This window comes from Heterodontus francisci, chromosome 3 (genome assembly GCF_036365525.1).
Source record: "Heterodontus francisci isolate sHetFra1 chromosome 3, sHetFra1.hap1, whole genome shotgun sequence".
Lineage (NCBI taxonomy): Eukaryota > Metazoa > Chordata > Chondrichthyes > Heterodontiformes > Heterodontidae > Heterodontus > Heterodontus francisci.
The window spans coordinates 140,744,616-140,758,119 of record NC_090373.1 but is presented as its reverse complement, the minus strand read 5'-3'; the positions used below and the strand labels follow the sequence as shown (position 1 = coordinate 140,758,119).

The 13,504-nt window shown below is 42.3% G+C and overlaps 1 protein-coding gene across 1 annotated transcript in view; it reads right to left on the bottom strand.

Moving 5' to 3' along the window:
• Positions 1–13,504, bottom strand: part of LOC137352983 (gamma-aminobutyric acid receptor subunit rho-2-like) — a 65,155-nt gene that overhangs the window by 49,068 nt on the left and 2,583 nt on the right. Inside the window, exon 2 of the mRNA XM_068018833.1 lies at positions 3,949–4,055. Within this exon, the coding sequence (XP_067874934.1) occupies positions 3,949–4,055 (107 nt within the window). The remainder of the gene's footprint in view (positions 1–3,948; positions 4,056–13,504) is intronic.

Genomic DNA, 13,504 nt, shown 5'->3' with positions numbered 1-13,504 from the left:
GGAAGAGATTTGCTAGAAGGGTTCAAAATCATGAGGGGTCTAGACAGGGTAGATGGGGAGAAACTGTTCCCATTGCTGGAAGAGTCAAGAACCAGAGGACACTAATTTAAAGTAATTGGCAAAAGAACCAACCCGTGTTCAAGCCCAACGAGACTGCACATCAGGAACAGAGCATGGTTATGCCACCCAATGATATGAGGACAAAGGTTTTTATGTAGCGAGTAGTTAGGATCTGGAATGCATTGCCTGAGAGTTTGGTGAAGGCAGATTTATTCGTGGTTTTCAAAAGGGAATTGGATAAGCACCTGAAGAGAAAAAATTTCCAGGGCTACGGGGAAAGGGCGGGTGGGGGAGGTTAGCTGAGTTCCTCTTGCCGGTACAAACACAACAGGCCAAATGGTCTTCTGTGCTGTAACCATTCTATTCTATGATTCCATTCTATGATTCTGTTTTCAGGCTGAGACAATGGCAATTGGCAATCAATGTGAAAGAACACAAGGCAAATGCTGAATATCATTATCAGCCTACTGCAGTTAAACATGATATTGTGCAATAAGCATTTGTCATGCTAGACCCCCACCTGCCAAGAATGAGGCACATTAATTTTGTCATGAACATTGATTTTAAATTGTTACTGGAGTGAGAGGAGGACTTGTCGAACAGATCAGCTGTGGCTGGAAAAGATATTTGCATATCAACAGACAGTGTTTGGAAGGACAAAGGACCATTCCCTGACATTCAACCCACAATGGACTTTTGATCACCAGACGTTGAAGGTGGGGGAGCCAGCATTCCAGGTTGACTGCTAAGATGGCCAAATCCACAAATGGACATGGTCAAACCAGCTAGTCATATGACTAACCTACTGGGCAACCTGAGGTTTTTAAATTTGTACAAACAGTTTGGGGAGAAAGCTGTTTGCTCCTGGACTGAGAAGATCCCTCTCCTGTCTGCTCCCATCTCTTTCTCACAAGCCTTTGAATCTACTGAAGCCACATGAACCCCAAGAGAGAAAAGTCTCCTACAGCAAACAAAGTTTAAGAAGAATGCTCTTTTCTGTCTCTATTTGCATATGTGTATCACGTATGCATGCTAGTGTGGGTACCCATATGGGTCCTGGTTATGCCTGTCTTTTTGTGGGATATGTCGAACATTCCTTGTTCCAGTCCTACTCAGGCACCCACTGCAAACTCTTTTTCTGGTACATTGATGACTGTATTGGTGCGGTTTCCTGCTCCTGCCCCAAACTGGAAAACTTTATCAACTTTGCTTCCAATTTCCACCCTTCTCTCACCTTTACATGGTCCATCTCTGACACTTCCCTTCCATTCCTCGACCTCTCTGTCTCCATCTCTGGGGATAGGCTGTCTACTAATATTCATTATAAACCCACGACTCCCACAGCTACCTTGACTACATTTCTTCACACCCTGCCTCCTATAGGGACTCCATTCCATTCTCCCAGTTTCTCCATCTCCGATGTATCTGCTCTAATGATGCAACCTTTCACAACAGCGCTTCCGATATGTCTTCCTTTTCCCTTAACCGAGGATTCCCCCCACTGTGGTTGACAGGGTGCTCAACTGTGTCTGGCCCATTTCCCGCACCTCTGCTCTCACCCCTTCCCCTCCCTCCCAGACCCACAACAGGGTTCCTCTTGTCCTCACTTTCCACCCCATCAGCCTCCACATCCAAAGGATCATCCTCTGCCATTTGCGCCACCTCCAGCGTGATGCCACTACCAAACGCATCTTCCCCTCCCCTCCCGTCAGCATTCCGAAGGGATCATTCCCTCCGCGACACCCTGGTCCACTCCTCCATTACCCCCGATACCTCGTCCCCTTCCCACGGCACCTCCCCTTGCAATCGTAGGAGGTGTAATACCTGCTCTTTTACCTCCTTTCTCTTCACTATACAAGGCCCCAAACATTCCTTTCAAGTGAAGCAGCATTTACTTGTACTTCTTTCAATTTAGTATTCGCTGTTCACAATGTGGTCTCCTCTACATTGGGGAGACCAAACCCAGATTGGGTGACCACTTTGTGGAACACCTCCTCTCAGTCTGAAAACATGGCCCCAAGCTTCCTGTCGCTGGCCATTTCAACACACTCCCCTGCTCTCATGCCCACATCTCTGTCCTGGGATTGCTGCAGTGTTCCAGTGAAAATCAATGCAAGCTCAAGGAACAGCATCTCATTTACCAATTAGGCATGCTACAGCCTGTCAGACTGCCTGCCCACTTTGTTTTTCATGTGTTGCTTTTGGCTAGGGCTTTCATTATTCTGTCATTTAACATCCTCTCTGCACTAACGCTTTGTATTTCATCACACCATTAACACACTCTTTGCCTTTGCCCATGACTTCCAAGTCAGTTATTCTCTGTGACCCTCTGTCCTATCAACAACTTCCCATTTGTTCTCTTTTGCACCCCCCCCCCCACTTTATTTGCTTAAAACCTATTACAGTTCTAACCTTTTTCAGTTCTGATGAAAGGACACGGACCTGAAACATTAACTTTGCTTCTCTCTCCGCAGACGCTGCCAGACCTGCTGAGTATTTCCAGCACTTTTTTGTTTTATTTCAGATTTCCAGCATCTGCATAATTTTGCTTTTATTTTAGTGATGTGACTAGCTAGTTTGACCATGTCCATTTGTGTATTCGGCCATGTTAGCAGTCAACCTGGAATGCGAGCTCCCCCACCTTCAATATCGGATGATCAAAAGTCCATTGTGGGTGGAGGTGTCAGGAAATGGCTGCTTTCTCCTTCCAAACACTGTCTGTTAATATGCAAATGTCTTTTCCAGCCACAGCTGATCTGTTCAACAAGTCCTTTCTTCATTCCAATTTAATCAATGTTTATGACAAAATTAATGTGCCTCATTCTTGGCAGGTGGGGTCTAGCATGACACATTTTTAAAAAGGAAGTCCTGCCATATTTGTGAAATTCCACAAGACTGATGTTGGCACAACATTGTGCAGAATTACAAAATTGTACTGCTACTGATTAAGCTCCTTGGACCAGATGCATTCGGGATTCCTGTTGCTGATCATGCAAAAATGGGAAGCTACAATTGATATTCAAAACATTTAGCAAAATACAAGTAATAAAACCAACATATTGTATCCTCACCTCCCCTCCCCCCACCCATCACTGTGCAACATCAATGGTGCTTAAAAGTGTTTGCCTGGGGATTCTGACCTAATGCCAATTCCACCGGCTGAGTAACAGTGCAGCCTTTATTCCCCCGTCTCTCAGGGCTAGATTCATTTTGATATTCTGTGGCATGCTCCCAGTGCCATCTGGTCACCTGTCTTGAGTAGGGTGGGGGAGTGCGTGGGAGTAGTGGTCACACTTAACACAGCAGCACAGCATGGTCAGTGGCACAGACTGAGGACATATTACTTTGTGATTGGCAGCACTGGGCAATGCCATTTTTAAAACCCTGCACCCTGCCTTAGCAATGCTCGATGGCAGGGACACATTGCCATCCCCAATGCCCAGCATTAGTAAGGTGTCAAAGACAGAAAATGCATTGGATGATGTGTTCCCATCATTAATATTTCATTTCAATATGCCTGCAAAATATTGGGCAAGCCGATTCAATGTTTGCCGTCACTTCCAGCAGAGCCCCAGAACTGACGCTCCATCAGTATGAATCTTATCAAGTAATTGTAACATATTCTATTTAGGCTGTTCCTCCATAATCTGTTCAGGAATGTAATGTGATTCTGCAGTACTGGTCATTCTTCATCAATCATTCTAAAAACATCTTTTCTGCTTTAATTCCTTTCTCTACTAAATACTGGAAAAGCTAACACATCAAATGAATTGCTTAGAAACACTAGAAACCTTGCTTTGAATCGAGGAACTAGAAGACTGAACAACTGTCAGAAAAGAAAGCATTAGAAGTTTAATTATCGATAAAATTTGCAAAATTAATTCCTACCACCAAATGCAGGTCTCATTGAGAAATCATGATCATCCACTCTGAGAAGGTGTTCAGACTTTGTTGCTCGAGTTTTGGTTAAATCCGGAATTCTCCTTAATATGGGACTGCAAAGGGAGAAATATCTGATCAGTTTTACTGTCCTTAGAAATATACCATTCACGATATGACAATGTGACTAATGCCAGATCATTTAAGTGAAGTATTACAATTTATTTATAATCAACACATAATATTAACTTGTATTCTCTTTTTCTAAAAGCCAGTACCTTCCTTTTTTCAAATTATTTTCTCTTTATCCATGCTACATGTCAACCATGGGTGAAAGAACAGATAGAAAACCCACCTCCACTCATGGCACTGTAAAAGACAGCCATAAGAAGTCGTCGTGTGATGGCTCTTTTACTGACTTTCCCTTCTCCCATTCGAGAAACACTGGGAGTATGATATAGTCGGGATTACAGAGACATGGCTGCAGGGTGACCAGGGATGGGAAATGAATATCCAGGGGTATTCAGTATTTAGGAAGGACAGACAAAAAGTAAAAAGGCAGTGGAGTTGCCATTGCTGGTTACTCAGCCGGTGGAATTGGCATTAGGTCAGAATACCCAGGCAAACACTTTTAAGCACCATTGATGTTGCACAGTGATGGGTTGGGGGAGGGGAGGTGAGGATACAATATGTTGGTTTTATTACTTGTATTTTGCTAAATGTGTTGAATATCAATTGTAGCTTCCCATTTTTGCATGATCAGCAACACGAATCCCGAATGCATCTGGTTCAAGGAGCTTAATCAGTAGCAGTACAATTTTGTAATTCTGCACAATGTTGTGCCAACATCAGTCTTGTGGAATTTCACAAATATGGCAGGACTTCCTTTTAAAAATGTGTCATGCTAGACCCCACCTGCCAAGAATGAGGCACATTAATTTTGTTATAAACATTGATTAAATTAGAGTGAAGAAAGGACTTGTTGAACAGATCAGCTGTGGCTGGAAAAGACATTTGCATATTAACAGACAGTGTTTGGAAGGAGAAAGCAGCCATTTCCTGACACCTTCCACCCACAATGGACTTTTGATCATCCGATATTGAAGGTGGGGGAGCTCGCATTCCAGGTTGACTGCTAAGATGGCCGAATACACAAATGGACATGGTCAAACCAGCTAGTCACATCACTAAAATAAAAGCAAAATTATGCAGATGCTGGCAATCTGAAATAAAACCAAAAAGCGCTGGAAATACTCAGCAGGTCTGGCAGCATCTGCGGAGAGAGAAGCAAAGTTAACGTTTCAGGTCAGTGTCCTTTCATCAGAACTGAAAAAGGTTAGAAATGTGATAGGTTTTAAGCAAATAAAGTGGGGATGGGGCAAAAGAGGAAGGATATTAGCTTTGACGATGTGGAATCTGTATGGGTAGAGATGAGAAACACTATGGAGCAAAAAACGTTAGTGGGGGTTGTATATAGACCCCCAAACTGTAGAGGTGATGTTGGGAATGACATTAAACAGGAAATTAGAGATGCATGCGATAAAGGAACATCTGTAATTATGGGTGACTTTCATCTGCCTATAGATTGGGCAAATCAAATTAGTCACAATACCTTAGGGGAAGAATTCATGGAGTGTATACGGGATGGTTATCTGGACCAATACGTTGAGGAACCAACTAGAGAACAGGCCATCCTAGATTGGGTATTGCGTAATGAGAGAGGAATAATTGACAATCTAGTTGTGTGAGACCCCTTAGGGATGAGCGACCATAATATGATAGAATTTTTCATCAAGATGGAGAGTGGCGTAGTTGATTCTGAGACTAGGGTCCTGAATCTTACTAAAGGAAACTATGAAGGTATGAGGCGCGAGTTGGCTATGACGGATTGGGAAATGTTACTTAAAGGGATGACAGTGGATAGGCAATGGCAAACATTCAAACAGTGCATAGATGAACTGCAACGATTGTTTATTCCTATCTGGCGCAAAAGTACAACAGGAAAGGTAGCCAAACCATGGCTTACAAGGGAAATTAGAGATAGCATTAGATCCAAGGAAAAGGCATACAAATTTGCCAGAAAAAAAACAACAGACCTGAGGATTGGGAGCAGTTTAGAATTCAGCAAAGGAGGACCAAGGGATTGATTAAGAAGGGGAAAATAGAGTACGAGAGCAAGCTTGGGGAGGGGGAACATAAAACCGACCATAAAAGTTTCTATAGGTATATCAAGAGAAAAAAATTGGTGAAGACAAATGTAGGTCCCTTACAGTCAGAAACACGGGAATTTATTATGGGGAACAAAGAAATGGCTGACCAACTAAATGCATACTTGGATCTGTCTTCACAAAAGAGGACACAAATATCATACCAGAAATGTTGGGGACACAGGGTTTAGTGAGAGGGAGGAACTGAAGGGAATCGGTATTTGTGGAGAAATGGTGCTGGGAAAACTGATGGGACAGAAGGCCAATAAATCCCCAGGACCTGATAATCTACATCCCAGAGTACTTAAGGAAGTGGCCTGAGAAATAGTGGATGCATTGGTGGTCATCTTCCAAGATTCTATAGACTCTGGATCAGTTCCGACAGATTGGAGGGTAGCTAATGTAACACCACTATTTAAAAAGTAAGGTAGAGAGAAAACAGGAATTATAGACCAGTCAGCCTGACATCGGTAGTGGGGAAAATTCTAGAGTCTATTATCAAAGATTTTATAGCAGTGCACTTGGAGAACAGTGGTAGAATCGGACAGAGTCAGCATGGATTTACAAAAGGGAAATCATGCTTGATAAATCTACTAGAATTCTTTGAGGATGTAACTAGTAGAGTTGATGAGGGACAGCCAGTGGATGTGGTTTATTTGGACTTTCAGAAGGCTTTCGACAAAGTCCCACAAAAGAAATTAGCGTGTAAAATTAAAGCGCATGGGATTGGGGGTAGTGTATTGCGATGGATAGAAAATTGGTTGGCAGACAGGAAACAAAGAGTAGGAATAAACGGGTCTTTTTCCGAATGACAGGCAGTGACTAGTGGGGTACCGCAGGGATCGGTGCTAGGACCCCAGCTATTCACAATATATATTAATGATTTAGATGAGGGAACTAAATGTAATATCTCCAAATTTGCAGATGACACAAAACTGGGTGGGAGGGTGAGTTGTGAAGAGGACGCAGAGAGGCTTCAGGGTGATTTGGACAAGTTGAGTGAGTGGGCAAATGCATGGCAGATGCAGTATAATGTGGATAAATGTGAGGTTATCCACTTTGGTAGCAAAAACAGGAAGGCAGATCATTATCTGAACAGCTATAAACTGAGTGAGGGGAATATGCAGTGAGACCTGGGTGTTCTCGTACACCAGTCGCTGAAGGTAAGCATGCGGGTCCAACAGGTGGTAAAAAAGGAAAATGGTATGTTGGCCTTCATAGCGAGAGGATTCAAGTACAGGAGCAGAGATGTCTTGCTGCAATTATGCAGGGCCTTGGTGAGGCCACACCTGGAATATTGTGTGCAGTTTTGGTCTCCTTATCTGAGGAAGGATGTTCTTGCTATAGAGGGAGTGCAGCGAAGGTTTACCAGACTAATTCCTGGGATGGCAGGACTGACGTATGAAGAGAGATTGAGTTGCTTAGGATTATATTCGCTGGAGTTCAGAAGAGTGAGGGGGGATCTCATAGAAACCTATAAAATTCGAACAGGACTTGACAGGGTAGATGCAGGAAGGATGTTCCTGATGGTGGGGGAGTCCAGAACCAGGGATCATAGTCTAAGGATACGGGGTAAATCTTTCAGGACTGAGATGAGGAGAAATTACTTCATCCAGAGAGTGGTGAGCCTGTGGAATTCGCTATCACAAAAAGCAGTTGAGGCCAAAACATTGTATGTTTTCAAGAAGGAGGTAGATATAGCTCTTGGGGCAAAAGGGATCAAAGGATATGGAGGGAAAGCGGGATCAAGTTACTGAATTGGATTATCAGCCATGATCATAATGAATGGCGGAGCAGGCTCGAAGGGCCGAATGGTTTACTCCTGCTCCTATTTTCTATGTTTCTATGTTTATCCAAAGCACTTAGATGTGGCCTGGAATTTAGTGGCAAGAGAATTAGCAGCCATGAAGCAATGACCCACCAGCTGTGATGCCTTAATGCTTCAGCACATTGTGCTGTGCTGCATCACTGCCTATTTTTTTATTTTTAAACAATGAACATGACAATTACTATCAAATCTTTTAAGATAACAGAGGATTATTACTGTTAACTTTAATAGGATTAATATTGACAATCTAATGTGTGTGAAGAAGAAAGGGAGAGTGGGACTAGCAATGTTGCTCTTGCAGAGAGCCGGTACAGACATGATGGGTTGAATGGCCTCCTTCTGTGCTGTAACCATTCTATGATTCTATAAGAGTAAGAAACCGCATGCCATTTGAAACATTAGACTGAAACATTATTGTCTAAATCATTACTCAACACCGTGGCTGCTGAAACTCTTGAAAATTCAAATTAAATAAAAACCTTTATCAACTGGAAATTCTCAATTCTAATTTAAGCATATTGTTCTGTGATGCTCTGCCCAACAAAGGCATATTTGCTTACTCTTAGGAGGAGTTTCATTGAATGAGGTTATCCTCCACATGGCCTGCACAATGGTCCCAAGCTGCACTAATATGTTAATGGCATCTCAGACAAGTACCACCAACTGATGGGTGCTGCTGACTCTGGTTCCTGAGCGATTACTGTTAGAATATTATTGAACTGGCTGAGGGTCTGGAGAATGTTATAATTGGCATTAAATCCTCACCTCCCATGCCCACCCTACCCCTCAACCATAACAACATACGAACATACAAATTAGGAGCAGGAGTAGGCCACTCGGCCCCTCGAGCCTGCTCCTCCATTCAAGAAGATCATGGATGATCGGATTGTAACCTCAACTCTACATTTCCGCCTACCCCAATAAGCTTTCACCCCCTTGCTTATCAAGAATCTATCTACCTCTGCCTTAAAAATATTTAAAGACTCTGCTTCCACTGCCTTTTGAGGAAGAGAATTCCAAAGACTCATGACCCTTAGAGAAAAAAGATTCTCCTCATCTCTGTCTTAAATGGGCGACCCCATATATTTAAATAGCGACCCCTAGTTCAAGATTCTCCCACAAGGGAAAACATCCTTTCCACATCCACCGTGTCAAGACCCCTCAGGACCTTATATGTTTCAATCAAGTCACCTGTTACTCTTCTAAACTCCAGCAGATGCAAGCCTAGCCTGACCAACCTTTCCTCATAAGACAACCCACCCATTCCAGGTATTAGTCTAGTAAACCTTCTCTGAACTGTTTCCAATGCATTAACATCCTTTCTTAAATAAGGAGACCAGTACTGTAGACAGTATGCCAGATGTGGTCCCACCAAAACTCTGTATAACTGAAGCATAACCTCCCTACTTTTGTATTCAATTCCCCTCGCAATAAACAATAACATTCTATTAGCTTTCCTAATTACTTGTTGAATACTAACTTTTTGCGTTTCATGCACTAGGACACCCAGATCCCTTTGCATCTCAGAGCTTGGCAATCTCTCACCATTTACATAATATGCTTCTTTTTTATTCTTCCTGCCAAAATGGAGAATTTCACATTTTCCCACATTATCCTCCATTTGCCAGATCTTTGCCCACTTACTTAATCTATCCATATCCCCTTGTAGCCTCCTTATGCCCTCTTCACAACTTACTTTCCTACCTATCTTTGTGTCATCAGCAAATTTAGCAATCACACCTTCAGTCCCTTCATCCAAGTCATTTATATAAAATGTAAAACATTGAGGCCTCAGCATTGATCCCTGCGGCACACCACTCATTACGTCTTGCCAACCAGAAAATGACCCATATATGCCAATCTTCTATCCATGCCAATATGTTACCCCCTACACCTTGAGATTTTATTTTCTGCAATAACCTTTGATGTGCCTTCTGGAAATCTAAGTACAGTACATCCACCAGTTCCCCCTTTATCCACAGCACATGTTACTTCTTCAAAGAACTTCAATAAATTGATTAAACATGATTTCCCTTTCATAAAACCATGTTGACTCTGCCTGATTACCTTGAATTTTTCTAAGTGCCCTGCTATAACATCTTTAATAATAGCTTCGAACATTTTTCCTAAGACAGATGTTAAGCTAACTGGCCTGTAGTTTCCTGCTTTCTGTCTCCCTCCTTTTTTTGAATAAAGGAATTACATTCACTATTTTCCAATCTAATGGAACCTTCCCCAATTCTAGGGAATTATGGAAAATTAAAACCAAAGCATCAACTATCTCACTAGCCACTTTTTTAGGATGAAGTCCATCAGGTCCTGGGGACTTGTCAGCCCGCAGCTCCAACAATTAGCTCAGTACCACTTCCTTGGTGATTGTAATTTTCATGAGTTCCTCTCTCCCTTCCTTTTCCTGATTTACAGCTATTTCTGGGATGTTACTTATATCCTCTACGGTGAGGCTGATACAAAATACCGATTCAATTCATCTTCCATCACCTTATTTTCCCTTATTAATTCCCCAGACTCACTTGCTATAGGACCAATGCTCATTTTGTTAACTCTTTTCTTTTTTAAATATCTATAGAAACTCTTATTATCTGTTTTTATATTTCTAGAGAACTTTTGTACTCTACTTTTCCCCTCCTTATTAATCTTTTAGCTATTCATTGCTGTTTTTTATATTCTGTCCAATCTTCTGACCTGCTATCCACCTTTGTGCAATTATATGCTTTTTCTTTAAGTTTGATAATATCTTTCACTTTCTTAGTTAACCACGGATAGTGGGTCCTCCACTTGGAATTTTTCTTTCTCTTTGAGATGTATCTATTCTGTGTATTCTGAAATATCCCCTTAAATAGTTTAGTTTCTAGTGGTGTACCGCAAGGATCTGTTTTGGGGCCACTGCTGTTTGTCATTTTTATAAATGACCTGGAAGAGGGTGTAGAAGGGTGGGTTAGTAAATTTGCGAATGACACGAAGGTCGGTGGAATTGTGGATAGTGCCGAAGAATGTTGTAGGGTACAGAGGGACAGATAGGCTGCAGAGCTGGGCTGAGAGATGGCAAATGGAGTTTAATGCGGAAAAGTGTGAGGTGATTCACTTTGGAAGGACTAACAGGAATGCAGAGTACTGGGCTAATGGGAAGATTCTTGGTAGCGTAGATGAACAGAGAGATCTTGGTGTCCAGGTGCATAAATCCCTGAAGGTTGCTACCCAGGTTAATAGGGCTGTTAAGAAGGCATATGGTGTGTTAGCTTTTATTAGTAGGGGGATTGAGTTTCGGAGCCACGAGGTCATGCTGCAGCTGTACAAAACTCTGGTGAGACCGCACCTGGAGTATTGCGTGCAGTTCTGGTCACCGCATTATAGGAAGGATGTGGAAGCTTTGGAAAGGGTGCAGAGGAGATTTACTAGGATGCTGCCTGGTATGGAGGGAAGGTCTTACGAGGAAAGGCTGAGGGACTTGAGGTTGTTTTCGTTGGAGAGAAGGAGGAGGAGAGGTGACTTAATAGAGACATATAAGATAATCAGTGGGTTAGATAGGGTGGATAGTGAGAGTCTTTTTCCTCGGATGGTGATGGCAAACACGAGGGGACATAGCTTTAAGTTGAGGGGTGATAGATATAGGACAGATGTCAGAGGTAGTTTCTTTACTCAGAGAGTAGTAGGGGCGTGGAACGCCCTGCCTGCAACAGTAGAAGACTCGCCAACTTTAAGGGCATTTAAGTGGTCATTGGATAGACATATGGATGAAAATGGAATAGTGTAGGTCAGATGGTTTCACAGGTCGGCGCAACAGCGAGGGCCGAAGGGCCTGTACTGCGCTGTAATGTTCTAATTCTAATTCTAAATGTCTGCCACTGCATCTTTATTGACCTAGCCCTTAACCTAATTTGCCAGTTCACTTTAGCTAGCTCTGCTTTCATGTCCTCATTGAAATTTAAAATACTAGTCTTGGACTCATTCTTCTCCCCCTCAAACTGAATGTAAAAATCAATCATATTATGATCGCTGCTACCTAGGGGTGCCTTCACTATAAGGTCATCAATTAATCCTATCTCATTATACAATACCAGGTCTAGAATAGCCTGCTCTCTGGTTGGCTCCAGAATGTGCTGTTCTAAAAAACTATCCTGAAAACATTCTATGAACTCCTCATCCAGGCTACCTTTGCCCATCTGATTCTTCCAGTCTATATGTAGATTAAAATTCCCCATGATTATCGCCATATCTTTCTGATAAGCTCCCATTAATTTTTCCTTTATACTCTGTCCTACCATGTGGTTACTGTTAGGGGGCCTGTACATCACTCCCACGAGTGACTTCTTACCTTTATCATTTCTCATCTCAAGCCAAACCGCTTCTATATCCTGGTTTCCTGAACTTAGGTCATCCTCTCTATTGCGCTAGTATCATCATTAATTAACAGAGCCACCCCTCCACCTTTTCCTAGCTTACTGTCCTTCCTAGATTCATGTACCCATCAATATTCAGCTCCAATCTATATCATCCTAAAGCCATGTCACTGTAATGGCTATCAGATCATACTTATTTATTTTCATTTGCGCCATCAGTTCAACTGTTTTGTTTCGAATGCTACATGCATTCAGATACAGAGCCTTTAGTTTTGTCCTGTGAGCCACTACTGTGGCTCAGAATTGCAGACTGCCTACACCAGGCCAAGAGGAATCTGCATCAGGTCAATCTGATGTTTGTTTGTGAGGTCTGAGGCCCAATATTGAGTGGGTCTTGGGCCTACTCAGTCTGACACTGGGATCATTTCCTGTACCAAATTTGCATGATCCTGCTGAATATCTAGTACTCTAAATTATAATTAAACCCTGGCCTCTTAAAATGTTGGTTTAACTTGCTGGAAATGGTAATCTTTTTCCTTGAAGAGCAATAGAATAGTTTTGTTATAATATATCCTCCTCTGAAGCAATCAGAAATCACCATTTCCAAAACAGCTACCAGTTTCAAATTGAGTTTGCCAGAAAGCAGCCCAAGTCATGACTACCAATATGGGGAGTTGAATAAGTAGAAATAGAGAATCCCACTGCAGCAGTGTTGGGAGAGCAGACGACCTCTTTCTGCCTTCCTTAGTGAATTTCCAATAGCTGGTAATAGAAGGCAACTAGGAGACCTAAAATTATTTTAAGGATAAGCTCCCTCCTACCTTTCAGATGTATGTGTATGCTCCCTTGATGATAACACTGATATACTTTTTAGTCAATGAAATGAACATTAATCTTCCTCAATGTCAGCCTGGTTCTGTGGTTGTACTCTCAGCTATGAGTCAGAGGTTGAAGGTTCAAGTCCCATTGCAGGACTTGAGGACATAATCTCAGGTGACAATTCAGAGTAGTAATGAGTAGGTGCTGTATTGTTGGAGGTGTCAGCTTTTGGATGAGATGTTGAACTGAGGTTCTGTCCAGGCAAATGTAAAGGACCCCATGATACCATTTGAAAAAAAGCAGGAAAAGCCTTCTGGCCAAAGTATACCCCTCAACCAACACCTTTGAAAAAG